Source organism: Lichenostomus cassidix, chromosome 4 (genome assembly GCF_008360975.1).
Source record: "Lichenostomus cassidix isolate B80296 chromosome 4, HeHo_3.0, whole genome shotgun sequence".
NCBI lineage: Eukaryota > Metazoa > Chordata > Aves > Passeriformes > Meliphagidae > Lichenostomus > Lichenostomus cassidix.
In genome coordinates this window covers 26,495,510-26,522,899 of record NC_139484.1, presented here as the reverse complement: position 1 = coordinate 26,522,899, position 27,390 = coordinate 26,495,510, and the positions used below count along the sequence as shown (strand labels likewise).

At 49.7% G+C, this 27,390-nt stretch overlaps 4 protein-coding genes across 16 annotated transcripts; all 4 read right to left on the bottom strand.

Annotated features, from left to right (window-relative positions):
- Positions 1–1,274: 1,274 nt before the first annotated feature.
- Positions 1,275–20,536, bottom strand: LOC146438117 (UDP-glucuronosyltransferase 2A2-like). 5 transcript variants are annotated; one of them, XM_085058424.1, is made up of 8 exons: positions 17,748–17,847; positions 14,821–14,917; positions 13,183–14,077; positions 6,603–6,751; positions 5,228–5,359; positions 4,721–4,808; positions 3,884–4,103; positions 1,275–2,637 (listed from the first exon to the last, which is right to left on the bottom strand). In XM_085058424.1, exons 3-8 carry the CDS (start codon positions 13,916–13,918, stop codon positions 2,361–2,363), a joined length of 1,602 nt encoding a protein of 533 aa, XP_084914550.1. In that variant the 5' UTR covers positions 13,919–14,077; positions 14,821–14,917; positions 17,748–17,847; the 3' UTR covers positions 1,275–2,360. The 5 variants fall into 5 exon arrangements, with proteins under 5 accessions (XP_084914550.1, XP_084914551.1, XP_084914549.1 ...); XM_085058425.1 differs by lacking the exons at positions 14,821–14,917; positions 17,748–17,847 and adding an exon at positions 20,504–20,536; XM_085058423.1 differs by lacking the exon at positions 14,821–14,917 and having other exon boundaries at positions 13,183–14,075; positions 17,757–17,905.
- On the bottom strand, positions 18,257–21,017 carry LOC146438116 (sulfotransferase 1B1-like). 4 transcript variants are annotated; one of them, XM_085058429.1, is made up of 8 exons: positions 20,504–20,710; positions 19,847–19,998; positions 19,490–19,618; positions 19,304–19,401; positions 19,000–19,126; positions 18,816–18,910; positions 18,560–18,740; positions 18,257–18,485 (listed from the first exon to the last, which is right to left on the bottom strand). In XM_085058429.1, the coding sequence occupies exons 2-8, from the start codon at positions 19,992–19,994 to the stop codon at positions 18,373–18,375; spliced, it is 891 nt and encodes a 296-aa protein (XP_084914555.1). In that variant the 5' UTR covers positions 19,995–19,998; positions 20,504–20,710; the 3' UTR covers positions 18,257–18,372. The 4 variants fall into 4 exon arrangements, with proteins under 4 accessions (XP_084914555.1, XP_084914558.1, XP_084914554.1 ...); XM_085058432.1 differs by having other exon boundaries at positions 19,847–19,995; positions 20,504–20,706; XM_085058428.1 differs by lacking the exon at positions 19,847–19,998 and having other exon boundaries at positions 20,504–21,017.
- A 1-nt stretch (position 21,018) lies between these two features.
- Positions 21,019–23,876, bottom strand: LOC146438115 (sulfotransferase 1B1-like). 3 transcript variants are annotated; one of them, XM_085058439.1, is made up of 8 exons: positions 23,740–23,876; positions 22,524–22,672; positions 22,210–22,338; positions 22,001–22,098; positions 21,768–21,894; positions 21,584–21,678; positions 21,328–21,508; positions 21,019–21,253 (listed from the first exon to the last, which is right to left on the bottom strand). In XM_085058439.1, the coding sequence occupies exons 2-8, from the start codon at positions 22,669–22,671 to the stop codon at positions 21,141–21,143; spliced, it is 891 nt and encodes a 296-aa protein (XP_084914565.1). In that variant the 5' UTR covers position 22,672; positions 23,740–23,876; the 3' UTR covers positions 21,019–21,140. The 3 variants fall into 3 exon arrangements, with proteins under 3 accessions (XP_084914565.1, XP_084914566.1, XP_084914564.1); XM_085058440.1 differs by having other exon boundaries at positions 22,524–22,675; positions 23,740–23,870; XM_085058438.1 differs by lacking the exon at positions 23,740–23,876 and adding an exon at positions 23,357–23,510.
- Positions 23,877–24,970: 1,094 nt separating this feature from the next.
- Positions 24,971–27,302, bottom strand: LOC146438114 (sulfotransferase 1 family member D1-like). 4 transcript variants are annotated; one of them, XM_085058437.1, is made up of 7 exons: positions 26,434–27,302; positions 26,227–26,352; positions 26,021–26,118; positions 25,795–25,921; positions 25,600–25,694; positions 25,328–25,508; positions 24,971–25,205 (listed from the first exon to the last, which is right to left on the bottom strand). In XM_085058437.1, exons 1-7 carry the CDS (start codon positions 26,576–26,578, stop codon positions 25,093–25,095), a joined length of 885 nt encoding a protein of 294 aa, XP_084914563.1. In that variant the 5' UTR covers positions 26,579–27,302; the 3' UTR covers positions 24,971–25,092. The 4 variants fall into 4 exon arrangements, with proteins under 4 accessions (XP_084914563.1, XP_084914562.1, XP_084914561.1 ...); XM_085058436.1 differs by having other exon boundaries at positions 25,795–26,118; XM_085058435.1 differs by having other exon boundaries at positions 24,971–25,508.
- Between the last annotated feature and the right edge of the window lie 88 nt (positions 27,303–27,390).

Sequence of the window (27,390 nt, the reverse complement as noted above, 5' to 3'; positions counted from 1 at the left end):
CATTTCTGTTTCCACAGTGAAGTAGTCAATAACTCCTGCAGCTCATCAGAGTTATTAAGGCCCTACATGTGATCACTTGTTGTTTCTCTTGAGTAGGAAGTATTTTAACCTAAATGCCAATGGTAAAACCGTTGGGAGACAAGGGGAGAAGGAAAAATTACAGTGCAAGTTCTTCAGTTTCTCCAGCAATTTCCTACTTTCCAAAACTTGTAAGAGTTGCACTGCCTTGGTGGACTTCTTCATAGACTTCCTGCAGTGTCTTCTCATGTAACTAATTCAGACTGTAGCATGTGCTTTTGACACCTCTAGCTCCACCCTGCTGGGTGCTGCAGCCATTTTTAGAAAAGGCAGAATAGGACTGGCCACGGAGTGGCAATTGTGGTGGCCTGGATTTTTCATCTGGCAATAATTTGGTCTCTGTTTATTTTAGTCTACAATCACCATAAACATTTACTGTCTTAAGCAAAAAGTTAGACCTCCACCATACAAGTATGTTTGGACTCTTTAAGCAGGACAACAGGCTGAATATGTGTTTGGGCTCCTCAGGAGAGTTTATTGTGCACAGAGAGGTATTGCCCGCTAGGTGGAGAATTAGATCAGTCTGTCAGGTTTAGTATACGTTCTGTCATTCTGCATCTAATTGGAGAAGTGCTTTGTAGACCATCTTTGTACCTTGATGACTTTATCTGCATTATGTACAGACTCTAAAATGAAGAGAGTTGGGTTTGAGTTTTTTTGTTTGGGTGTTGTTGGAGTTTTGGTTTTTGTTTCTTTTTAAGTTCAGTACTAGATAAGCCAAATTTCTCTGAGTAGGTTACAGGGATTGTGCAGCACTTTGTCCATCCAGCTTTTCCCAGTGATCCTGTTTGCAGTGTCCTTTGTTAGCCCTGTCTGACCAATGCCTGTGCAGCACACAGGGAAGCTTGCTGGCCTTCTGGCATCCAAACTGACATCTCAGCAACTGGCTGACAGGGGCTCATAGTGATCAAGCTTGGTGGAGCTGTGCCAAGGGAGCCAGCTCTCTGAACAGTTGCAGCAACCCCTTTCTCATCCGGAGCTTTGGTGTCATGCAGTTCCCCTTGCTATTCACTGGGCAAATTCCTGGTTATGATCCCATCATGACAACAGGACCAGTGTACGAGAAGTTGCCATGAGATGCAGTAGTCTAGTTGTAAGCCCTCTTTAGTCTGGAAACAGGTCACTTGAGTTTTTGTACATGTTGTAGTGTGAAGAGGTTTAACAGACGCTGAAACATGACAATGCTAAAAAAAAAGTTGAAGTGGTGTAAGGAATTTTATTATGTAAACAAATAATCACATTCTGTTTGAAAACAATTCCAGTGTATTTAAAAATACCAGTTAAAATTCAAGCAGCTTCTTTCTTGAGTAAGCTAGCACAGCAGTGAAATAACCTTATCTAGAACAGGAGGCCTGGACTAGCAGCATTTTACAGGCATCTTTAACACTTGAAGAAGTACTGCATTTCCTACCACTCTTATCTGACCCAAGTGCAGCACTATTTTCTCTCCAACATTTCAGGCAAGGCAAGTGGCTGTTGCACTGTTTGCACATGGAATGCTACTTCTTTGAAATTCCCTCTCTGGAGGTCTTCCTGCATTTATCAACTAGCATGGCTCAGGGAGTTAGGATGGGCAAGTTCCTGACAGAGGTGGTTTTCACACCACTGCTGTGTTGCAGTTAGAATGGAGGAATAATCTCTGTGCAGTAGGGATTACAGAGTGAATGGAAAAGACAAATGGTTCCCAGACAAGTAATTTTTTGGATGGTCTTTAGATTCTAGTCTCCCTTCAGCCACCAAGCCATCAGTGCATTTGCCACTTGCAGCTCACGGTTTTCATGATCATGGTCCCTCAGATGGGTGCTTTTGAGGAGCCCATGATCTTGGCTTCACCATCCAGTCTGGAGAGAGCTATTCTGACAGGAGAGTAGGCATTTTGGTTGTGAATCAGTGATGAAGCCTGCATGACACTAGAGGAGAGGACAAGGTTAAGGAGCCTACTTGCAGACACACAGTACCACACAGAGGAAGGCTGAATTTATGAAATACACCAAAATATTTGAAAAGTTTGAGAACTTAGAGCAGCAATTGCCATGGCAGAGACCATGTGTGATCAGCTAACATGGTCCCAAGGGATAAAGCAACTATAAGTTAATTTTATTGAGATGAGAAGGAATTTGCTGGCTAAGCAAGCAGCTCTGCCCCGCAGCAGCTTTGTTGTGATGCATTCATTATATGCCCAGCTTAAAGCATATCCTAGTAAACTTCTTCACCAAAGAATGTGCATAAAGGCCTTGTTGAGTCAGCCTAGGAGAAGAAAACTGCTGCTGGGAACAAGGTGTCTATTCTTTCTTCCTCTTTGCAATCCTGCCACATCTTCTACAGCAACATTGACAGCACTTGAAAAGAATGAAGACAGCAATGGCTGTACAGGTGAACAAGAAGGCCAGAACATCCAGGGAGTGGTACTGGTACCAGGTGAGATGGTGAGCAGCTGGTCTCAAGTGCTTTGCTCCTTTGTGGCGCATGACAAATTCAATCCAGAACACAGCTCTGTCCAGAGGCTTAACTGGCTGGTCATGGTGTATCTTGGATAACTTCAGAGCATTTTCCTTGTACCTGGGGAAAAGAAAAAAGAAACCAAGGAGATTTCTCACTTATTCCTGATACAAACCATTCAGTACTTGGCAGTCCTCTTGAGGAAGCTAGACAGCCCTGCTTTTACTTCCATCAGTCTTACTAAAATATATTTGGAACTGGTCCCATTTATTCCTGTATGCATAAAATTGGGTTAAGAATAGCAATAGAGAAAGCCAAAATTTTGCAAAGAAAAGTCATTCAAAATTATTCCAGGTACACCTTTTAGAAAAGCAACATGGAAACATTTTCAGTGTTTTCTGTTCCAAGAGAATACTGTGCTGATTTGGACTGGGATAGAGTTGACTTTCTCCATGGTAGCTGGTGTGAGCTCTGTTTTGGATTTTTGCTGGAAACAGTGTTGATACAACAGGGACATTTCCCTTACTGCTGAGCTTATACTGAGACCAGGCCTTTTGTGGCTCTCACACCACCCCACCAGTGAGGAGGCTGGGGGTGCACAAGGAGTTGGGAGGGGACACAGCAAGGAAGGCTGTTGATCCCAACTGATCCCAAGGGTTTCCCAGCCCATATGGTGTCATGCTCAGTAGTAAATCTACGGGGAATGCTGTGGTGGCCACATGTACCAGCTGCCATCTAGATTGTTACAGATCACCTCCACAATAGCTGACTCCATCAGATACCTCCAGCAGTGCTGGTCCCTTTGCTTCAGGAATTTGCAAGTTCTTACTTGAAGGAACACCTGCCCTTCACACTTGACAGGAGTTGCTGCTAAAGACTCAGGACTTCTGCATTTTTTCCAATCCCTTTGTCAGTGGCCTCATCCTTAGCAAGGGATCCCACGTGCTGGGCTTCCTTATCCTCTATGCCCTGACTGATAGGTATGGTAACCTAAGGATATGGCTAAGTCAGGGGCAGGAGAAAGAACAGTTGTGACTACAGGCAGAGAAGACCTAATAAAACTAGACTTGTCATTCAGAGCCTCCAGAGGATTTACTAGCAGAGAACAGTCCCAAGAGCTCCTCTGAGCTTTCCAAGAACTACTTTTCTCAAAGCACTCATGAAATGTAGTGTAAAGAAAATCAAGTTACTGATCTCTCCCTATGGAGAAATGCTGATTCTCAGAAATGAAAGATGGTTTTCATCTGAAACCCAAACTCCAGCTACTCTGAATTTTTCATTCCCAGAAGAGCCAGCAGAGTTTCTCACATCAGCATCCCAGGATTTTAATAACCTCAACCTCCTGTAAGGCAAGAGCAAAACTCACGTGGAATTGTGGATGACTGTGTTCAGTGCATCAACCAGGTCCTGTGTCTTCATTGTGTTGAAATCCACCTGAACTGCAGCTCCTTTTGCTACCATGTGAGCAATGTTGTCGTGCTGGTCGGCAAACATGGGAATTCCAACCATTGGGATCCCGTGGTAGATGGCTTCATAGAGCCCATTGGTCCCACCATGTGTGATAAAGGCCTTTGTCAAGGGATGGCCTGGAACAGGGAAGGAGATGTGCATGTAAGAGCAGCTATGGCAAACTGCATTCACCAGGATGTGAGCACTGCATAGAGAGGCCAGTTCACTGCTAGAGAAGGGAACAGCCCTGACCTCTGGCTCAGCAGAGCTTGCATGCTTAGCTTTCACAGTGTCATTTTAACACATGTGCATCAGCATGTCTCTCCAGACTACCCCACAGTTCCTTCAGCCCTTCTGCTCTTGTGCACTTCTAGTTTTCACATGGTCTCAGGTTCATTACAGCCTCCTGCTTCAGCCTTGCTTAGGTCAAGCATTTTGAAGAATGAGCCCTGGAGTTTAACTGCAGAGGCCAAATCCAACTCCAGAGGATATCTCTACTTTGCTATTTACTCCTGCCTGCAGGTGCTTTTGAGCCTGTATTGAATTTTCCAGACAACTGCCACTAAGCTCTGTAAGTCAGAGCCTTTTAGGGAACTAAGGCTCCCAAGAGCAAAGCTCTTCAGCTTAAGCTGTGAAATGAAGTGTATTGACAAGTGTTACATGATTCTGTGGCCTGAATTAACAATTCTAGTGGGTAAACAATGGAAAGAGTTTTTCCAAGGTTGCAATGGATCTTAAATAGAATCATTCTCACCTAGCAGGTCATTTTGTGGTATCCAGTCATAAATCCTGGTGTTGGAGCCCAGAGTTTCTGGTTTTTTCCCTTTGTACCTCCAGAGGACCTTGAACAAAGGAAGAATAAGATAAGCATGGTGCATGTGATGTGCCATTCTGAATTATTACATGTAATTTAGGGCTTTATATCAAAACCTCATAACTTTGCCCAGTAATTCAAATGGCTTTGACTCCTTCAATTTTTGATTGTTTATTATGTGCTAATTATAAAAATTGCATGGAGTGATTTTTGTATTTTGGCCTGTAGACACACCTCCACGTCATTAGGTTCAGAGGAAGTGAAACACCAGAACTCCCCATGAAGTAACTCAGCAGTCTGTCTGAGAGAGAGCTCAGCTTCCTGGCTGTGTCACATCCAGCAGGGATGCAGGTAAAGAACAGACCACTCCAAACACAAAAGGCTCACTGAGAGCAATAGGAGTGAAACAAACCAGGCAACTTGCTTTAGGCTTGAAAAGAAATTCACCTTTTGTGGAAGCTGGCTGAGGGCTTTGGCAATCACATTACTTTTTTCATCAGTTATATTGTGGACCATCGACCCAAGTGTGAACACAATGATGCCATGTTCCCCTGAGCTCTGAACAAATTCTTCCATTTCCTAGGAGAGGCAGAAAACATACCGGGGTAATTACACAATGCAGATCACACAGATTGCTGTGAACAGAGAGCATAACCTTTTTAGCTTATCAAAGAGGTGATGGTGTTGTGAGCACCTTCTGACAGAAGGGCATGACAAAGACAGACTTGGCCCTGTGGAAAACAGACAATTTTTCCTCAAGAAGGAGCAGGACAAGTTGAGACAGGTAACGGGTGCTTTGTCTTTTTAAAAGCAAGTTCCAGGATAGATTTCAAGCAGCGGAAATGAATGCTGACACTATCATGAGCAGGCCCTATGACACCCTCCCTAGCACAGTCATGGTTCTGGATTTTCCTGGAACAAGCACTTTGCATTACATAGCTCTGCTGCAAACTGATAGGATGTTTCAGCATCCTGACCACAGATTCACCGAGTTTGAGCCATCACTTTGTTAGTCAAAACAGTTCTCATTTCTTGCAACACACCAGATTGCTCAAAAGATTTTCTGCAAATCACGCCAACAGGTTTTCCTGTTCTCTTAGTATCATATGAACTCGAGTAGTAACATGCAAAAGAGAATGATTATCCATTTTCCCCAGTCAACCCCTGCCACAGGGACATGGGAAGAGAGTTAGAAGGCTTCTTTTAGTAGACATCTTGCACTGAAGATGACCTACACTTTCTGAGGCTCCTACAGGAACGATAATCTACACCAGAGATTGTCATGTTGTCTTCTTCGGTATCTGGGAAGTTCAAATTCCACCTGAATACTGCAATTCACAGCAGAGCATAGGCTGGAGATGCTCAGTGTTTTAATCTCTTCAAGATGCCTTGAACTAAGGTACAATAGGAAAAGTGTTTATCACGTATCTAGTTCTGCAATTTTGACCCCATTTCACCTGAAGAATTTCTCTTTTCACAGTGCTTTTTAGCATCAGGTATTTCAATGTTATCATGGGCTGCAAATCTGTACCTCAGAATTAAATCTTACACTTAACTACCCTGAGGCAGCACCTGTCTCTCCTAAAACAGACACTGTAGTACCCCATGCTGACATCAGCCATGCTCTTTTAAGACAGCAGGCTCTACACCAGGCCTCAGTTTGGACAAATATGGACAGATGCTCAATAGCTCTGTGCCCCTCAGCAGCAGCAGAGCATCTTCTTTAAGAATGAGCTTTCTCAAGACATGGCTTGCATGGTTGATCAGGGAGACAAACAGTCTTTGTAACAAACCAGCCCATGGCCGAACAAAGCTGGGATACCTTTGGTAGTGGTTTTGCAGGCTGGCAATGAAGTCCTCCAACAAACTCAAAGTTGGGCAGGAAAGGGCGTGGAAATTCAAAATCCCAGTATGTTCTGATTAGCCATATCTCTGCTTTCCCCATCGTCTCACACAGCGTTGTGGGCCTTCCTGTGGACAAGGGACAAGAGGTTTACAACATGCATGGGAGGGACTTTGTTTGCTCTAGATTGTGAAATAGGAGCCTTACCTTCCTCTTTTGGCACTCCCAATCAGTGTCGTTTATCAAGCATGCATAAAATGAAAACATCCACAAATCTGGACCTATTCCTTGCCCTGTCCTGGCTTCAGGTTCAGCAGGTGGCCATGAGCAAGGCACTACAACCTTCCAAAAGGATTCTGAACCTTCAGGATTGCTTTAGAGCAGAACAAGTGGTAAGCATTTAGTATCTAATATAGAAGTGCCATGCTTGTCGTGCTGGAAGACTTCATTACCTGTGCTTGTAATAAGAACACACTTTGGGGAAGAGAACAGTCACAGAAAATTCAGTTCCAAATAAAAAAATGAATGAATCACAAAGTGATGATCACCTGTCAGGGAGGAGGAACGTTTTCTACAGAGTTCTGCAGTATTTTTCAAATGGTGACTCATTTAGTGGCTGCTCAGACAACAATAAAGGACAGGTACAGACATCTCTAGTTTTCTTGAGGACTGGAGAAACTGACTGTCAGCTGCTTCTGACATACATCAGGAAAAACTGGCCAACTCCATAGATACTTTTAATGCCATTTTATGCAAAATCCACAGTTTCTAGAAATCCATCTGAAAAAAAACTCTCTTGGTAATCTGATGTTTTATAGCTTCCCATTTGGAAAAATATATATTCTAAGATACATGCTTGCAAGTTGTCTTTGCAGTATTTTCTCCACAAAGCAAAACTGGGGAGTAAAAGGGTTAGAAGTACTGATAAATAGCTTTCCAAAGCTGGCCTGATTCCAGCAGGAATCAAGGTAAATAAGCAGAAGATAAAAATTATCTGTAGGGCATCTTTTTATGCTACTTGATCAGTATAATACTCTACACCAGTAATTCTTTCTTAATATATAAACTGAAGAGTAATGAGTCAGTTACAAACTTGCTGGAGTGAAAATTAAGTCTGCGTTACAAGTAGATTGATATACAGGTGTAATTAAACCTTGATGTAGTATTAAACAAAGCAATCCAGGGAAGAGGGACTAGTTTTCAGAGCACAGAGTCGTTATTTGCAAATGCAGGAAGAGATTAGACAGCCACAGAAGAGATGCCCTTGTGTTTGCTGTTCACTTGTTATCTGCCTAAACTTAGATACCCTGGACAAGATTCAAAGTCCATTGAACTAAAAGGTCTCTTTAATAAACATTGAATCAGGCCTGAGTTGTGCTGTGTTGGAACAAAGCTGTCAGGTATGTCTGTAGTTTAAGGAGACTATTTCAAAGTCTGAATGGTGTTTGAAAGGGAAAGGTGACAGCATTTATAGTTTGAGAATCTGAACTCACACTCAACATCCTGCACTACACACAGCTGCAAGATACTTCAGGGTTGCCACCTCTGCTGGCCTTTGAGAAAGAGGATTTTGAGACAACAGCATTGAGGTCCCAAAGCATTCAAAGGCACAACCTATGCAAGAAAAGAAACCACTCAACAGCTGCCTTTCCTAAGACATTACTGTAGTACCCATCCCATTCATCTCGCCAAAACTTCAAGAAAAAATCCATGTAAAAGTAAAAGAGGAAGTTCTGCAGTCTTCCATAAAGGACATCCGGTCTGTCAGCCCCGTTGTGCTCGCAGGCACATAGGAAGGTGGGGATGGGAGCCCACCGCGCAGCTGCTCTACCACATTCCCATCAGAGAAGCGGAAGCTGTAGACAAAAGGGATCTCCAGGATTTCTGCTACGAGCTCCCCACATACAGACAGGGGGTCAGCAATCAGAACATCAAACTTGGCCTGCTGCAGCTTTGCTATCAGATGAGAGTTCAACACCAAGGTGTCACAGGTCTGCTTTGACATATTGGTAAAGACCTCCAGTTGCTCTTTCATCGTCCACATGATCTCCCAGGGGAAGAGATCGGAGGCTTCATTCATCCAGAAATTCAGGAAGTCCTCCATGAAGGCATCCAGGGTCTCCTGGCTAAAGGGGACTTACAGAACCTCAAAAGAGAAAGGGGAGGAGGTGTCCTGGTAGTTGATGAGCAGATTGCTTGAGGGCACCAGCACAGTCACCTCATGACCCCGGAGAACGAGCTCTTGCAGCACTTTCACATTGATCCAGTGACTGGCATCGGTGGGCCAGACCACCACCTTCCCACAGAAAACAGTGCTCCAGCAGCATGTGTAGGCCCAGAGCAGCCAGGGGAACTTTGGCCCCAACATCTCAGCATTCCTCGTGCAGCTCTGCTCTGGCTGAACTGGAAGCTGTGCACTGCTTCACTGTGCAAACACTTTTGAGCTAGCCAATAAAAGTGGCATCTCTTTGGTGACTAGACTAGCAAGCATGCCAAGATTGGCACACGTGGCAAGAGGGCATGTCATAACACAAACCAATTCTCATGGGAGAACAGGGCAAGGAGCAAATCCTATTCTGAAGTGTCCTGCAGAGCCACAGCTGATCTCAGAATTACAGCACCTCCTAGCTGCTCACCACAAAGGGCATTTTGCAACATGTGAAGACCAGAAGCCTTTTCCCTGCATTGTGGTTTAATCTTGACAGGCAGCTAGGCACCACAGAGCCTCTAAATCTCCCATGGCAGGAGGAGAAAAGGAAGGGCAAGAGTTATAAAACTCATGGATTGAGACTGAGACAACTTAAGGGGGGAAAAAAGTAGAAAAAGAAAAAAAAAAAGCAAGCCTGTAAAGCAAGTGATGCAAAAAGACCAGTTGCTCACCACCAGCCAAACAATGCCCAGTGAGTCCATGAGAAACAAGAGCCCTGACAAACTTCTCCCCTGTATCTTTATTTTGCTGAGCTAAGCATCATCATGGGCTGAGGTATCCCTTGGATGTGTTGGGCTCAGCTGCCCCAGCTGTTTCCCCTCCCAACTTCTTGTGCATCTCCAGCCCCTCTCAGGGGTGAGGTGGGGTGGGATGAGGGCCAAAAAAAGGCCTTGACACTGCTCAGCGGTAATTAAAACATCCCTGTGTTATCAATACTCTTTCCAGCACAAATCCTTCATGTAGCCCATGTAAACCAACAAAACAGGTATCACACATGGAGCCTAAAATGCTAAACCACACAGCTGACAATAGAAAAAGACACCAGAAGATCCAAACAATTCTGAGGCTTACAAAACAGACACCAAACCATGCTTCAGCCAGCATAAGATTTTCTAGTCTCTGTCATCATAACCTGGTAAGCAACACAAACACACAGCTAGGTGCTCTAATAGAAGAATATCCTAATTTAGCTTTCTCAGCAGAATTATACGTTATTAGTGAAATATAAAGAAAAACACTTTAAATCTCATATTAGAATATTCCCCATTTGATCTCCCCACCAGCAATGCATTTACGTTTGGCCTGTTTCTTTTTAGGCATCACTATGAGGTGATGCTTAAGCATCACTTTTTAAGCATCACTATTGCCTAGAGCAAAAATGAGAAAATAACTATACAACTATATTTTTTTCAAAGTTCAAAAAGATAACAAACAAATACAACTATCTTCTAATAGGTTTTTAGACACTTTCAGAAGAGCAAAGAATCATGTCTCTGCAGATGGCCTTTTACCCCTGTGAACTGAGGCACTTCTGATCTTCCAGACATTTAAAGGACCATAGGAGGCCACTATCTCTCATCTTGAGACAAGGGAGCAAGCAAAAAGGGTGCTAGAGAAAAAAACTACTAGTGCTTGGTGTGTATATAGTATTTTTCTGTTCTTATTGTTTGTGTAGTTACCAGAGCTGCATATGACAAATGGGCTCTGTTTCAAGTGGCTTTAGCACTGTTTTACATATCCTGGAAGTACCTGTACAGACTTAGCTGTACCAGTGGAGCAGGTCAAGATTAACAGGCAACATTTGTACTTGCTTAAATTGATTGTTTGAATTGACACAGGAATTTTGAAGGAAGGACAGTGAATATGGGACTGTCTTGCTCCTAATTTGTGTCTCAACCTCTCAGCTCTGGGTATTTACTCTTGTGTGTACAGCAGATGTAATCTCTGGAAAGAAAGCAGCCTTACCTAAAACTTCACTGTAGTATTGATCCCAGTCTCCCCAGAGAACATAATGAAATGCAAAATCCTGCAGAGTGTAGCTGAGGATGTTTTTTATCCTTTCCCAGAAGGTCATCCTATCGGTTAGGGTGCTTAGGGTGGAAGGTACATAGGCAGGAGGTGATGGGAGTGTTCCACAAAGCCGCTCCACTGTGTTGCCCATGGAGAACCGGATGGTATACACAAAGGGGATACCCAGCTTCTCAGCAACCAGCTCCCCACTGGGTGACAGTGGATCTGCCAAAAGCATATCAAATGCGGATGCCCTCAGTCTCTCCATCATGGCCTCATTCTTCACAACTCCATCACAAATTATTTTGGTTACGTTCTTCATCTGGAACATCATTTGAGCTATCTTGAAAACACTTTTCCAGACAGGTAGCTTACTTGACTTATAAATAACAAAATAGAAAGCTTCATCCAGTATGTCAGCCATCTCCTTTTTCGTGATGGGCACCTCAATCACTTCAAACTGGAAGGGTGATGGCTGTGTGGGATTGAGGATGAGGAAGCACGAAGGCAGCAGCACAGTCACCTCGTGGCCCCGGGCCACAAGCTCCTGGAGTATGTGCTCCATGTTCAACCAGTGGCTGTTGTCAGCTGGCCAGACCAACACCTTCCCCCCGGACGCGCAGCCCAACAGGGCCAGCAGCCACAGCGCTGCCACCTCCTTCCCTGCCATAGCCTGCGCTATGTAGCAATGCCCCTATGGCCTTCCTTCACCCGGAACAGAGGCGCTCTAGAACTGGGCTGGGCATGCGTGACATCGCCTTGGTCCCGAGGGCAGGGAGCCAAGGTAGGCGTTGTGAAATCCTGTATTGGATAATAGCATATTTTCCTAGAGGACAAAAAAGAGAGCTGGCACCCTCTGGTGGTTTCCAGCTCGCTGAAGGTGGAAGATGTGATTCCTCTCGAGCAGCGGGGAGAGCTGTCAGCCCTGGGGGGCTCAGTCCAGCGAGGATTGCATCCTGTTGGTAATCCTGTCCCTCCTGCCTGTCTAACTACAGTCTCTGTGTTACTTGTTAGGTAGAAGAGATGAGTTTTTCATTCTCCGGCTCTTTGAAACACTGGGTAGGCAGCAAAGATGCTCACAGACTGTGTGGGCACCCTTTGGCTTTCCTAAAGCCACGGAGCATCCCTTTAAAACACACTTAAAGTGGTGATCCGGGGCTGCAGCCAAAGAGTTGCATCTCAGAGTGGATGAAACTACACAGCAAATGACTCCAGTATCAGAGTAAGACTGTCCTCATGTGAACTTGCTTCTTCCAGAGCGTGCATTGTGGGACACCAGGAAGGGATAATGTGGGCTTCCTGCCTGCCACTAAGTGCCAATTATGCACTATAAATGGAACCAGAAAATCCATTAAACAGTTTCATTTATAGGGTCACTTCTGACATGCAGAGTAAGAAATAATGTGAGTTCTCTTTACCATGCTGAAAATCATTATTACAGGGTTTCTACCCAGTTCTGTTACACAATTTCCTAATGTTGTTGTGCAAGATTTTTGCTATGGTTTCTGTGCTGCCTAGAGCATCCTTTCTGGGATGAAAATGCAGGTGACGGAAAGAGCTGGACTGTGAGAAGCCAAGCTGAGATGCTTCATCTACTGTACACATGACATCAGCTTGGTGTACTTGTGCAGTCTTGCTTCATGCAGATATTTGCAGGCAATTGAACCCTGAGAGATTTGCAAGAGGTCTTTTTGAAGAGCTTAATGCTAGGGTAGTTGTAATGGCATGCTGATCATATGTGATTAATAAAAACATATTTTTCTACATATTCACTCCAAACAGTCTTGAAAAAGTCTGCAGAGAAGGCCTTGTTTTCCCTGTTTGCTTGTGGGTGGGAGGTTATGTTCTAAATAAAACTTGTTTTGAGCAGAGGAAATTGGTTTTATATGACCAGTGACATTAATGAAGTCTCTATTACAAAGCCACAGTACACTTAATGTTGCTATTGACGGTGGCAAGGCTGGCTTGTAATTCACCAGCTCCCCCCTCCTTGTTATGGTCCTCTGGATTAGGAAAACAGCTCTGTTCTTGGCTGCTTTCTGCGCAAGCAGTCAGATTTGCTGAGTGTCCTGTATGGTGGGGAAGTTGTATCAAACTTCATACTAAAATTAATTATGACAAAGGTCACATCCATCAACTGGGCTGACCCTGATCCTGTCTCAGTGCAATGGCATAGAAGCACAGCTTCCTGACTGATGGTGGCTCATCCCTTTTTTAGGGACATAATGACAAACCTCTTGCTGATGTCTCCCTTGACTTTGCAACCCTGGTGGGTTCCTAGCTCTGCAGGTCATAAGGACGGGCTTTGTCTAACAAGAAGTGAAGTATCAGAAGGCTTACCTAAGACCTTGCTGTAGTAGATATCCCAATGTCCCCAGTAGCTCTGGAAAACGTAGTCTTGCACGTGGTAAGACACAAAGTTTTTTACTCTCTCCCCAAAGGACATGCGGTCAGTGAGCTCAGACAGGGCTGCAGGCGTGTAGGATGGCGGGGTTGGGACCTTGCCGCAGTGCCTTTCCAGAGTGAAGGCTGGGGAGAAACGTAGCGAGTAGACAAAGGGAATGCCCAGCTTGAGAGCCAGGAGTTCCCCGCAGGGGGTCACCGGGTCTGACAGCAGCAGGTCAAAGCCAGACCCCTGCAGACGATCCATCAGCTCTTGGTTGGTCAGTGCTCTGTCACACATGAGCTTGTTCATCTCCTGCCAGCCTACGGACAGTCTTCCCAGCTCCTTGTAAAACTGCCAGAAGGTCAAGATGGTTGGCCTGTTGTTGAGCCATAAATCCACTATTCCATTAATCAGGTTCTCAGGGACATCTTTCTTGAAGGGCACATAATAGGTCTCAAACTTCTCTGTGGCCTTAGGCTTGGGTTCAATGAAGAGGGTAGCGTTGGATACCAGGATGGTAATGCTGTGCCCACGGTGGATGAGCTCCTGTATAATTACATTCATGTTCAGCCAGTGGCTGCCTTCTGTTGGCCACACCAGTATCTTCCCACAAAAGACAGGCCCTAGAAGAGCAACCTGAAAAAAGAGCAGCTGGAGGTATTTCTTTGAGCCGGTTATTTTCATGGCCATGGCAGAGTCAAGGGCTAGGTAGCCTGGGAATTTTCCCTTCCAGCTGGGAGTGCTGCACCTCTGTCTTGTAGTTGATGGCTCCTTACTAGCACTCTTGGCAGAAGCGAGAGTTTGCTGTTGCACAGGTAGTGCCTTTATAACCCGTGTTTGGTCTGAGCTCTGAAAAGAAAAAAACAGATGTTTAGTGATTCACTTTTCCCTTTCTGCCATCTACCCCGTTAGCTTCCCCCTGAGGGAACTCCTTTCCCTTGTTAGGAGGATGACAGCAATCCTCACTGCTGTCAAAGGAGCCAGTCCCCAGGATGCGAGCTCTGAGATTCAAACAAATCCCTTGCATTTTTTCCATGAACTAGCAATGCCAGAGGCAGGCCATGGAATGAGAGGCCACAGGGCTGGCTTGGAAGTGGCATCCTTTTTCACTTGAGATTCTAAAAGTGCTGATATTTTTTATGCTGAGAGTCAATGTCAACTCTGTCAATGTCAACAATGTCAACAAAGTCAACAAATCTTCATTTGGTTGATGATAATGCCAATAATAACATGCAATTTGCTCTAAAAGGTGACCAGTGGCTTACAACTGCTCCCAGAAAACTTTTAAGACAGGGAGTCCATTGCTACTGCCTGCGGCACATCACCACCAGCTTGGTCATATTGTGGGCTCAGTTCAGGTGTCTAAATGTGGGTCTGGGCCTCTTCTGGGCCCTGAAGGTGCTACAGAGCAAAACCTACATCTTCTGGGATGGCTCTCACTTGGAAAGTTGTCCCTTGAATATAAACACCAAATCTGGAAGGAGTTCTTTAACCACCAGCAGCCAAAATGACAACTAAAACCCACGCATATAATGATACACTTGATCCAACACAATTTGGGGAACAAATGCTACACAGCAAAAAGCTCTTACCTAGCAGAGTCTTCCAAAGTACATAAACACCGTGCTCTGAGTTGCAAGGTGCAATTTGCTACACCAGTTTGCTTCTGTTCCTTGCTGCTCCCCTCCTCTGTGCCTGGGTTGCTCCAGCGGGATTGGTTATCAGGCAGAAGGAGATTAAGTAAGTTACCCTCTGAACTGGACTTTCCAAAAGGAGGAAGTAATAAAATATGGGATAATGGTAGCAAGGCATGTATTCTGTGTTTATTCATTGCTTTGTTATGCTCTGGGAATTTAATAGTTGAGATGGTCTTTCCCTTGTCAGGATATATTATAATGTTATTACAGAGCCAGGTTCTCAGGAGGACTTTGCATCCTGGAGATAAGAAATATGTTGTTTGACTGTTAAAAGGACTTTTTTACTGCCTTTAGGGTCCCAGGTGGCAAAACAAAATTGTTTGTTAAGTAGTAGATTTGTTCATAAACAGTAAACAGGAAAAAAGAGTGAATCTTGTAGTTTATTTACAGAGGTTTTCAAAAGCTGATGCTCTGTGAGTTTCCAGAAGTTGGTATGTTATCTGTGTTGGCTTTGTGGCCCTTGATTCTGGAGATCTAGGCAAGTTTTTAATAACCTGAAAATATAGGAACCTAAAGGTGCATCTCAATGATTTTTAAGTATTGTCTGTAATATTCAACAGGGGTTTTTCTAAACCCTCAGAATCCAGGACTATTATGCCAGCATGTTTCAATAGTAATTTGATCTTACAGCCAGGAATCTGTCTCTCCACAGACCTTTGTATCAAGGGTAAGATTTTTTTTTTTCGGGCTAATTTAGCTTATTTTGTAAAGTCCTATAAGAAATGTAAGGTTTTTCCAGCAATTATTGAAAGGCCATATTCATGTGGGCTAGAGAAGGTCACAGGATCGTAGAATATTCTGAGTTGGAAGGGACCCACAAGGATCATTGAAGTCCAGCTCCTGGCCCTGCACAGGACAGCCCCAAGAATCTCACCATTTGCCTGAGGGCATTGTCCAAGTGTCTCTTGAATTCTGTCAGGCTTGGTGCTGTGACCACCTCTCTGGATAAAAACTTCAATGGGAACTTGGTTTTTTTTCCAATCCCTGAGTATTGGATTCCTCCATAGCAAATGAGAGTAATTTCTAGAGAAACCTAAGAGTTAAATTTGTCTTGTTTCCATAGCCAGCTCTAAAGATGATACTCAGATTACTCAGATCAGAGAAGATAAGCATTTTGACAGGATTAAAGAACAAAATCCAGCAAATGAGAGAGAAGTGGGGCAGAAGAAAGTAGATGGTGTTAAGTGCCTGTATTTCACACATCTAACATTACTAAATGAAGTGCTGCAGACAGTGATGCAACCTCCAGCCTCGTTAAATAACAACAGGCCTTTCAAGGCTAAGGCACTCAATGCAAAAGTTAGGCAATGCAAACTAGTGTTTTCCACACATGGGTCTCTTCACCGTTGTGCTTGCTGGCTGGGGGTTGTGGTGTGCATGGCACTTTGATTTCTAGAAAACCTTGATGCCAGCCAGCACCTCAAAAACTTGGGGCCAGGGTGGAAAAGGGAAGCTTTTGCCCTGAAGAAGCACCAAATGACTCAGTGCTTTCCCTTTCACTTAATGCAATGAAGCAGCTTCTGGTCTGAAAGCAGACTTAAATGTCTTGACTATTTTTGGGGGTTTTTTGGGGGGGAGAAGGTGGGAAGGGGTAGGAAGGATATTAGATAGGGAAAATTTGAAAGTTAGCTCATCCCTGAGTACACGCAGAAGTGACATGATTGAGCAATTCTGCAAAGTCACATGTACATGTGCTCAGTAAAAGGCTTGTAATCCCCAGGGTATGGAGAAACTCCAGCAGAAATTAATAAGATTAAATAGCCTCGCCATGACTGTATTTCTTGAATAAATTGTATCTTTAGAATTCTAGTCTGTTGCTGCAGAGCAAAAATACCAAGGCCAAAATTTACAGCATTCCACTTGGATTTTTTAATTCAGTTTAAGATTTTATGATTTCTCTTTGCTGCTGCTGAAATGCTGCAGAGGCATTGGCATGTAAACAACAGACACCAGGGTGGCTGGCACGGGAGCTATTTCTCTCTGTAAAGCCAAAACCATAAAGAAATGAGAAAAGGTTCAGGCCAAGCATGGTGTCCCTGCTAGGAATCTGCATTGTTGAATAGGTGCTGCACTAAATCCTTGTCAGCTCTACAGTGTGGAGCAGCAGCAAACTTCCCAAGCTCTCTGGAGACATGGCACACTCCGTCTTGCCAGCATCTGTCCAACTTCCCGGTGAAAGCTGTGTGTTATGATGATAGGCAAATCTGCAAATCTCCAAGGTATGGACATGATGGGACTCATCTAATGGCTCACCAGCCCAGAAATGAGGAGCCGCTCTTTCCATTTCACCTTTTCATGCATGTTTGCTGTTCGTGCTCCCATGGCAAGCCTTTCCCCATGACTTTCCAGTCAGCCTGCCAATGATTTGTATTACTGGGAGAGTTTGCTGCTGGGGCAGGAAGTAGGTGGGCAAAGACCTGGCAGGCTACCATGGCCAGGGCAGCCTGGTCAACTGGCACCATGCCTGGGAGCAGCAGTGATAGCACCAGGGCACAGACTAGAGGTCACCATGGCCATGGCTGCACCCACTGCTGGGGACAAGGGTCCCAACTGCGGGGACAGGAGCACACCCAGAGCACCAGCACGGCCAGGGGTGCCCATGGTGTGCCAGCATCACCCAGAGCGAGCACCTCTTCCCTTGCCTCAGCACCCCAGGGGGGTGAGAAAATGAGTCCTTGGGGTTATTGCAGCAGACCCCAGCTCAAGGAAAGGATTAGGGGTACTGATTACACCCAAACCCAAAGTACGCCAAACCCACCACCCTGGACCCTACAGCATGCGGTGCTGTGCGCAAGAGCATGGGCAGAGGACCCACAGCGCACCCAAGACACCCCTCTCACCTGCTGCTCTGCGCCGGGAGAGTGACACTGGGGCAGCCACACCGGGAGGGTGACACCAGGAGGCTGACACCAGCAGGGTGACAACAAGAGGGTGACGGCAGCAGTTTTACAGGCAGAGGCAGGGAGGTGAGGGCAGTAATGTTTGCCAACGCTGTGGCTGCTGGGAGGGAGGAGCGAGTGCAGGGAGAAACCAGCAGCCACTGACCTGCAGGCAAGGCAACAGTGGACACTGCCAGCCCAACCAATCCTGCTGTCCCCCACAGGTCTCAGGAGGACACCTCTCACTGCCCACATCCACGCAACATGTTCCACATACACAGATGTGCCAAAACCCTCTGCGATCCCACGAGCTGCTGCTGGAAACCTCCCCACCATAGCAGCTGAGGGCTGACATCTGCTTGTCCCCAACCCAAGAAGAGGACAGCAGCCCCAGTGGTATGGCTGGGTCGGGATCAGCACAAGTGAAGGGCAGTGAGCACCCCATGGCAAGGTCAGGGAACACATTTTATTTCTCTCCACCAGTCCCAGGGAACAGGCAGGAGCCCCTGGTATGGCAGCAGTGCCATCAGCACAGGATGGATTTTGGGGGATGTCCAGTAGTATCTCCTCAGATCTGAGTGCGGAAGCACAGGTCGGTGCCTGACATCTTCTGTGCATAGTCCTGGTCAAAGCGCTCGTTCTGGGCCACGGTGAAGTGGTTCTTCCAGTCTCCAGTGGTGCCTGCGGCCGGGCGAGATGGGGCTCAGCAGGGGCTGAGGGGGACAGTGCGCCGGAGGCCCCCCGGAGCCGCTCACCTTTGCGCATGAAGGGGGACACGCCGTGGTCCATGAGGTCGGAGGGCACCTTGCTGTAGTTGGTGGCAGGGTTGTCCCGCATGGCCTCGAAGGACGTGTGTTGGGTGATGGTGTCCAGCGCCGCCTCCGACAGCTCCCGCCCCAGGAACTGGGCCACCTTGGCAATCTCCCGCCGGAGGTCCTGTGGAGCACAGGCCAATGCTCACCCCTCCTGCCACCCCCAGACCCCACACCACCATCCACCCCGCTCCATCACCTCCTTCATGTCCTCGTAGAAGAGGTAGAGAATGGGGTGATCCTTCCTGCGCTCCCAGTAGCCCTTGACATGGTTGTACCAGGAACCATATGCCACTGCATGAGGAGAGAAGCCAGGGCATGTCAGTGGGTGACAGTCCCCTGCAGGGTCCCCCCCACACGCACCCAGGGGTGCCCTGTCCCACCTCTGCCGGCCATGAACTCCTCCAGGTACTGGGCCCATGTCCCAGGGTGCGGCTCCAACTTGTTCATCAAGTCAAAGTGGTAGAAAGAAATGGCCACATCCTTGGCATTGCGTCCCACGTAGATCATCTGCAGATGGGCCATGGGGTATGAGGGGCAGCCCCAGGACTCCCAATAGAGAGGATGCTCCAGATCCTAAAACTCCCATGACCACTTAGGATGCTGGAGGGAGCACTGGAGAGTCCTGTCTCAGGGCAAAAAGGGAGCTGCAATACCCCCCATAGCAGGGACCAGGGTGGGGGTTACCTTGCAGTGGTTTTCCCAGAAGGATTTGGGCAGGATATGTGCCGGCAGGTGAGTCTTCACCACGCGGGGTGAGGGCATGGTGGCCAGCAGGTCTGTTCCTGGGGGATCCCAAAGCACTTCCTCAGTGGGCCCTAGGCAAAGACCCTTGGGACTCAGCCCCTGTGGGGTGCCCCTGCACCTCACTACCTGCCACAATCTTCCCTGGGACAGAGAACTCCAGCATGGGCACCCTCTTGCTGATAATGTCCCGCTTGCACTTCTCAGGGTCTCCGCCTTGCAGGATCATGTCCACAATCTCGCTGACCCAGGTGGTGCCTGGGGGAAGAAACCCATCAAAAGGAGCAGCCAGGGTGGCATTGGGTGTCTCAGTACTGACAATCCCTCAAACACTGACCAGATGCCATGGGGAAAAAGGGAAATCCCACACAACTCTGTCCTGACAGCCCCCAAATAGGCTGCATGCCCCCAGACAGTGGGTTTCAGCTGAACAACACACTTGCCCACCCAGTACCAGCACATCTGGTGGGCCTTGGGGATGCTCACCAGATTTGGGGAAGGTGACCACCACGATGTCCTCGGGGCGGCTCTGGAAGGTGTCGACCCGTTCCCAGTTGTGGGCAAAGGCGTTGATCATGGGGATGCCATGCACTGTGAGCCAGGGCTGCCGCAGGTAGTTGTCCGGATCAGCCATCCTGCTGGGGACAGGGACACGTGGCAAGGCTGACCGATGAGAGGACCCTCCCCATCCTCCCAGGGCAGCCATCAGCCAGGGCAGTGCGATCACCTGGCACCGTGCCTGCCTGGGGAGCGGCAGGGATAGCACCAGTGCATAGTGCAGAGGTCACCACAGCCATTGCTGCACCCAGCACTGAGGACAGGGGACACAACTGCGGGGACAGGAGCACACTCAGAGCCCCAGCTAGGGCAGAGGTGTCCATGGTATGCCAGCATCACCCAGACTTAGGGGACTAGACTGGACGAGACTAGCACCTCTACCCATACCTCACAACCTGGAGGAGCAAGGAACTGGGTCCCTGGGGATAGTGTAGCTGACCCCAGTTCAAGGGAAGGATTAGGGGTACTGATTGTATCTAAACCCAAAGTACCCCAAACCCACCACCCTGGATCCTGCAGAATGCAGCTCTGTCCGGCTGAGCATGGGCAGACCACCCACAGTGCACCCCAGGACACCCCTCTCACCTAAGACCTGCTGCTCTGTGCCGGGAGAGTGACACCAGGTGGATGACAACGAGAGAGTGACAGCAGAGGACAGGGAGACTCGGGGCCTCGCAGCAGTTTGTACGGGAAGGAGAAGGAAATAGGCAGGGCTCAGAGGGCAGTAATGTTTGCCAGCGCAGACACTGCCGGGAGGGAGGAGCGAGTGCAGGGAGAAACCAGCAGCCACTGACCTGCAGGCAGGGCCACAGTGGACATTGCCAGCCCCACCAGTCCTGCTGTCCCCCACAGGTCTCAGGCCACATCCCGCTGTGTGAGGATGGGGAGGACACCTCTCACTGCCCACACCCATCCGACATATTCCACATACACAGATGTGCCAAAACCCTCTGCGATCCCATGAGCTGCTGCTGGAAACCTCCCCACCATAGCAGCTGAGGGCTGACATCTGCTTGTCCCCAACCCAGGAAGAGGACAGCAGCCCCAGGGGTATGGCTGGGTCGGGATCAGCACAAGTGAAGGGCAGTGAGCACCCCATGGCAGGGTCAGGGAGCACATTTTATTTCTCTCCACCAGTCCCAGGGAAGAGGCAGGAGCCCCTGGTATGGCAGCAGTGCCATCAGCACAGGATGGATTTTGGGGGATGTCCAGTAGTATCTCCTCAGATCTGAGTGCGGAAGCACAGGTCGGTGCCTGACATCTTCTGTGCATAGTCCTGGTCAAAGCGCTCGTTCTGGGCCACGGTGAAGTGGTTCTTCCAGTCTCCAGTGGTGCCTGCGGCCGGGCGAGATGGGGCTCAGCAGGGGCTGAGGGGGACAGTGCGCCGGAGGCCCCCCGGAGCCGCTCACCTTTGCGCATGAAGGGGGACACGCCGTGGTCCATGAGGTCGGAGGGCACCTTGCTGTAGTTGGTGGCAGGGTTGTCCCGCATGGCCTCGAAGGACGTGTGTTGGGTGATGGTGTCTAGCGCCGCCTCCGACAGCTCCCGCCCCAGGAACTGGGCCACCTTGGCAATCTCCCGCCGGAGGTCCTGTGGAGCACAGGCCAATGCTCACCCCTCCTGCCACCCCCAGACCCCACACCACCATCCACCCCGCTCCATCACCTCCTTCATGTCCTCGTAGAAGAGGTAGAGAATGGGGTGATCCTTCCTGCGCTCCCAGTAGCCCTTGACATGGTTGTACCAGGAACCATATGCCACTGCATAGAGAGAGAAGCCAGGACATGTCAGTGGGTGACAGTCCCCTGCAGGGTCCCCCCCACACGCACCCAGGGGTGCCCTGTCCCACCTCTGCCAGCCATGAACTCCTCCAGGTACTGGGCCCATGTCCCAGGGTGTGGGTGTAGCTTGTTCATCAAGTCAAAGTGGTAGAAGGAAATGGCCACATCCTTGGCATTGCGTCCCACGTAGATCATCTGCAGAAAGCTTGGTGGCATGTGGGGACTTGCAAGGTCCCAGCAGGTCAGGTAGCCCCCTTATGTCTGCTGGTTCCCTCCAAGTGTGTTCACTGCAGCCTGTTACCTTGCAGCGGTTTTCCCAGAAGGTTTTGGGCAAGATGTCAGCTGGGATGTGTGTCTTGATGATGCGAGGGGATGGCATGGCCTCCAGCTGCTCAGTGCCTGTAAGGATTTCACCCAGGAGCTATCCCACTGCGGTGTGGTCCCATACAAAACCAAAACTGTCCCCACCCAGCACCCACTGCCACCCACCACCCTCTGCCACCCCGCTACCTGCTGGCATCTTCCCAGGGGCAGCAAACTCCATCATGGGCACCCTGTCCACAATGTTATCATGCTTGCATTTTTCGGGGTCACCGCCTTTCAGGACCATGTCTACGATCTCACTGACCCAGGTGGTGCCTGGTGGGGAGAGGTCAGGTGTCCGGCTGATGCCATTCCCACTGGAATCCCATTTCCAGACACCAGAGGGTCATCACATCTACCAGTGCTGCCTTTTGGTGTGCCCCCAGTCCCAGCCCAGGCATCTGCAGGTTGGTACCTCCCATCCTGAGCATGGCCCCTCTCTGGTGCCTGGGGATGCTCACCAGACTTGGGGAAGGTGACCACCACGATGTCCTCGGGGCGACTCTGGAAGCTGTCAATCCGCTCCCAGTTGTGGGCGAAGGCGCTGACCATGGGGATGCCATGCACGGTGCGCCAGGGCTGCCGCAGGTAGGTGTCCAAATCGGCCATCCTGCTGGGGACAAGGGCATGTGTCAGGGCTGGCTGGCAGTGAGGAGCATCACGGGGCCACCTCCTCCCCTGGGGGCACCAAAACCCCTGCTGAACTCAGCTATCCTGGCCACAGGAAGACTATTCCCTGCTTGCTGGCATCGCAGGAGGTGGCACCTATCTTCCGCGGGGACTTTGGGAGCCGGGTGGCGGTGCGGGGAGTCTGGAGGGGCGCGGCCAGCTCTGAGGGGCTCAGGTCAGACCGGCAGTGGGCAGCTGCCCTTACCGAGCGGGCAGTGTTCCCGGGTGTGAAAGCCCGCACCGGTTTCCTGGCTGGGGTTTCACTCTGCTTTTGCTTTGCTGTTATCCTCCCCATCTCTCCGTTGTATGGCAGCAGGGGGAAGGCTTGTTTCAGGGGGCTTGAGTGAGGGTTTGACAGAGACAGGAACGGGGAGCAGGGCTCACAGGACTCTCTCCCTAGGAAGCCTTTCCACCCACTACCCAGGATAGAAACGCTGGACATGCCAGCTGCAAAACCCCCGCGCTGTGGTTTTTGGAGAGAGGTTTGGTGTCTTGCTTCCAGTCTCCCAGGGGCTTGCGGGAACACGGAGCCCCTGTGAGCCCTCGTACCCCCTCCCACAGGCCCCCCGCTTATGAGGCCAAGGCACCCCGAAATGACCGTGGCCAGAGCCCTCCCATTACTTGCCTCTTTTCCGGGTGCTCTGGCAGGGAGGAGGCAAAGCTTTGGCAGCCGGTTACGGGGCGGGATTTGTTGTATTCCTGCCCCTGCATGGAAGATGGAGGCGCAGGGAGGCGGGGGACACCGCTGGGACAGGAGCCTGGAGCGACCCGGTCCCGGGGCTGCCGTGGGAGGAGTGCGGGGAAGGGGCAAGCGGGGATGGGGACAGTCCCCACATGGGGATGACCTGTGATGAGCTGTGCCGTGCTCAGCACCCGCCGGGACACACACGGGTAGCGGGAGGGCAAATCACAGCTTCCCTGTCCACCCGCAGAAGTAAACACAGGGAGGAAATCGCAACCCACGTCCCGGGGGGATTGAACATCACCCTGTCGTGATCCAAGAGTCACCTGCGTGGACGTCCCCAGCTCCTCACACCGACGTGGGGCTTGCGAGTGGGATATGGGGTTCAGACTTTGGGCGTACCCATACTCCACTCAAATACGGGTCCAAAGTTTGCGGGGTTGCAAAGCACAAGCGCTTCTGGGAAAGGTGTTTAAAGGTGCCGCCGGTGGTGAAATGCTCCACCTTCCCTGCTTCCACCAGGAGATCTCCGAGCCAAGAGGGAGTGGGAAGGGCAGGAGAGATAGCAGCTGGGCAGGGCAAGCAGCTCAGCTGTTGGCAGCCCTGAGAGAGATGTCCCTGATTTGGACCCGGGGCCAAGTTCCCGATGAGATGGGACATGCCAAGGCAGGTGTTCAGGTGTTTTGCTGTTCTTATGCTAGCAAAATTGGCTGCATGTGCAAACACAGCAGGCAGAGCCAGGAGCTGGGAATCACAGGCATCTCCAGTGGCATTTAAATGAATGTGTGGAAAGCATTTATTCCTGTGCGACAGGTCCCCTCACAGCACTGCTGCTCTTTAGCAGTCACATCCAGCTTGCATCTCTTTGGGGATAGAGCAACCCCATGAGGCTGCCTTGCCACAAAGCTACAACCTTGGGAACTCAAGAACCTGCCAGAAATGGAGTGTAAATGGGAAACCTGGGGCTCCAAAGCACACGCTTCTCCCCTGTGGGACTGGGACAGGTTTGCTCCAGCCATCCCAGAGCGAGGGCACAGTGCAGCCAGGTCGGAGGTTGCAGGGTGTGTTCCCTACCCAACAAGAACAGTGATGTTGCTGAGCCTGGCTATGTGCCAGCAGGGAGCTGTTTCCCTTCCCCTTTGTTCCACAGACCATGGGCTGCCAAGCTCCAGCTGGGCCAAGGAACCTGAGGAGAGCCTCACCACCGCCTGCTCTGTCAAGAAACCTGCCACAGCCTGGAAGTAGGAAAGCTCCTGTGCACGCAAGGGCTGCGGCAGCACTGGATTTACTGGTCCTTTGGGAATTTTCCACTCGTCACCAATCTTTGTTCCCTCCAGGCACCTTGCTAGGCTGCAGCTGGGGCAGCTCAAGTGGACAGAGGCCAGTGGTGGTTTTTGGGGGTGTGCCCACTCCTGGTGATGCCTGATCATCACCAGCTAAAAATCCACTGTCTGCCCACCCTCTCTCCTGCTGACCATGAAGGTGCTTCCGGACACTGCCTGGAATTCAGGGGGTTAAGCCCCTACCCTCACTTTCCCTGCAGGCAATGACTCAATCTCCATTTATCACAGTTTATTGCAGGGGAAAGAATGAATTAATGCAAGAATCTCCAACTGGATCCACCCTCCCCATTGGGAGAGCAAGGAGGCACAGTCCTGCCGGGAAGGGAGATGAGCCCCTCACACTTCCATCTGGAAGTGGAGGTCGCAGCCCGCCATGTGCTCCTGGTAGTGCTGGTCAAAGCGCTCATTCTGGGCCACAGTGAAGTGGTTCTTCCAGTCTCCAGAGACCCCTGGGGGCAAGAAAATAAGTGGGGTAAATCCTGACATACGTGAATATTCAGCCACAGATGGGGGCTGAAATCCAATCTAGGAATCATCCCTCCCAAATCCTCCACCACTGGCCAAACCACACCTTTCCGGAGGAAGGGGGAGAGGTTGTGGTCCATCAGGCTGGTGGGTACTGTCTCATAGTTGGCAAGAGGGTTCTTCTTCATCTCCTGGAAGGAGGTGTGGTGCAGGATCCTCTCCACTGTTTCCTCTGACAGCTCCTTGCCCAGGTACTGCAGGATCTTCTTCACCTCCCGTCGTGGGTCCTGCAGGATGGTTGTAATGATGAAACTGCCAAAAGAGCTGGAGGAGGGAGGGGAGGAGCCAAGGGCTCCTTCCCCTCTGTCCCAACCTCACCTTCTTCATGTCCTCATAGAAGAGGTAGAGCATCTTCTTCTCCTGCCTCTTCTCCCACCATCCACGCACGTGGTCATACCAGGACCCATAGGGCACTGAGGAATATGATCAATGGATTAGCTGAAAACTGGAGTAGGGGGGAGATGTCCTGCCCACTGGCATTTCAGGGTGGGCATTCCGATGTTCAGCCCCAACCTTTGCCAGCCATGAAGTTCTCCAAGAACTCTGCCTTTGTGCCAGGGTCTGGGTGTATCTGGTCCATCTGGTGGAAGAAGTAGTAGGAGACGGCAACATCCTTGGGGTTGCGGGCCATGTAGATAATCTGGAGAGAGCCAAGGATGTGGTTGGGAGGTACAGAGTGGTGCCTCCTCCCTGCCAGCCCAAATGGGGAGAGACAGACAGGCTGCACCTGCCATGTTACCTTGCAGTTCTTCTCCCAGAAGGAGGTTGGGAGGAGCTGGACAGGGAGATGGGTCTTTACCAGCCGCGGGGATGGGGTGTTCTCCAGCTGCTCAACGCCTGTGGCACCGGGGACTCAGTGGTGTTAGCCCCAGCTCTACTCCCTCTCCACACCCTGGCTCTATTCCCTCTCCACCCAAGCCTGGCAGCCAGGCTGGGAAAGCTCACCAATTGGATCCTGGGGGAAGTTATATTCCAGGAAGGGCACGCGGTTGTAGATGGCATCCCTTCGGCACTTCTCCACATCGCCATTGTGGTAGATCATGTCCATGATCTCACTCAGCCATGTTGTGCCTGCAGCACAAGGACAGTGTTGTAAAGGCTGGTGTTACAGTGCTGTAAAGGCTCCCTGCACCCTTGCCCAGGACCACTCACCTGATTTGGGGTAGGTGGCGATGAGCAGGTCATCGGGACGGGCTTGGAAAGCCTTCACCTGAGGCCAGCCCTCAATGAAGCTCTTGAAGAGGGGGATGCCAAGGAGGCTGCCCAGCTCCTGCCTTGTCGCATCTTCTTGCTTCATGGCTTACAGCTGGTCCACACAGCACTGGCTGAATTCCCTGCTGGCAGCCTCCACAACCTCAGAACTGGCTGGATCCTGTGGCAGGACTGTGCCTGGGCTAGTGCCCCATCAGGCAAAGTCCAGCCCAGATCACATGTGGCAGAGGTATTGCCAGTGCCACAGGGGCATGCCCGGATCCTTGGCGGGATGCCACCCTGATAACGTGCATGTTGGCCATGCAATAAGCCCAAGCCATGAGGGGTTGGGCCTGTTCATTTGGATTCCAGTTGGTTCTCGTCAACATTTAATTGCTAACATCATTGAAACACTCCAAGATAATGTCTCTTTGGCTCTTGGTTGTATGCAAGCCCAGCTGTGGGTACTGTACATAACAGCTGCTATCATATGGGAAGGTGAAGATGGTACCCTTCCTGCTGAGATTCACCACTTCCTTCCCCTAAAGGGTGGGATGCCACAGTGGGTTCCATCACCCCCACCTCCAGCACATGGGAAGATCCCCTATCACAGCCAGAGACACATGGTGGCTGCAGCCCAGTGCCCACCACCACTCTTCAGGTTCTGCAGCTTCACTGGTGCAGTTATGAGGGGAAGCACTTTGGGGTCTGTTTCTGTGACAGCCCCTCTCCAGGGCCTGGTGGTGCCCAGCCGGCTGCCAGTGGAAGAGTCGTGCATGACAGATCCTGGTTCTCTGAACTTCCCAGCACCCAGAATCTGCAAAGGTAGGACACTGCTCCCCATTGCACCCTGCAGAGCTGGGCAGGTGGCTGCCAGCTCCTGCCACCTCCCAGAGTGTCACACGGGTCCCCTGGCCC

Excerpts from the sequence above, each read along its gene's own strand:
- LOC146438115 (XM_085058438.1), bottom strand. The coding sequence starts at position 23,442 with ATGCAGGGGCAGGAATACAACAAATCCCGCCCCGTAACCGGCTGCCAA. Across the intron at positions 21,895-22,000 it reads TCTGGGAAAACCGCTGCAAG|ATGATCTACGTGGGACGCAA; the intron begins GTAACAGGCTGC and ends AGCTTTCTGCAG. Across the intron at positions 21,679-21,767 it reads GGAGTTCATGGCTGGCAGAG|TGGCATATGGTTCCTGGTAC; the intron begins GTGGGACAGGGC and ends CTCTCTATGCAG.
- LOC146438117 (XM_085058425.1), bottom strand. The coding sequence starts at position 13,918 with ATGGCCATGAAAATAACCGGCTCAAAGAAATACCTCCAGCTGCTCTTT. Across the intron at positions 6,752-13,182 it reads CTACTACAGCAAGGTCTTAG|GAAGGCCCACAACGCTGTGT; the intron begins GTAAGCCTTCTG and ends CCTTGTCCACAG. Across the intron at positions 4,104-4,720 it reads ACCACAAAATGACCTGCTAG|GCCATCCCTTGACAAAGGCC; the intron begins GTGAGAATGATT and ends TCCCTGTTCCAG.
- LOC146438116 (XM_085058428.1), bottom strand. The coding sequence starts at position 21,017 with ATGGGGTGCTCACTGCCCTTCACTTGTGCTGATCCCGACCCAGCCATA. Across the intron at positions 18,911-18,999 it reads GGAGTTCATGGCCGGCAGAG|TGGCATATGGTTCCTGGTAC; the intron begins GTGGGACAGGGC and ends CTCCTCATGCAG. Across the intron at positions 18,741-18,815 it reads TCTACGAGGACATGAAGGAG|GACCTCCGGCGGGAGATTGC; the intron begins GTGATGGAGCGG and ends TGTGCTCCACAG.
- LOC146438114 (XM_085058434.1), bottom strand. The coding sequence starts at position 26,578 with ATGAAGCAAGAAGATGCGACAAGGCAGGAGCTGGGCAGCCTCCTTGGC. Across the intron at positions 26,119-26,226 it reads CTTCCCCCAGGATCCAATTG|GCGTTGAGCAGCTGGAGAAC; the intron begins GTGAGCTTTCCC and ends CCGGTGCCACAG. Across the intron at positions 25,695-25,794 it reads GAACTTCATGGCTGGCAAAG|TGCCCTATGGGTCCTGGTAT; the intron begins GTTGGGGCTGAA and ends CATATTCCTCAG.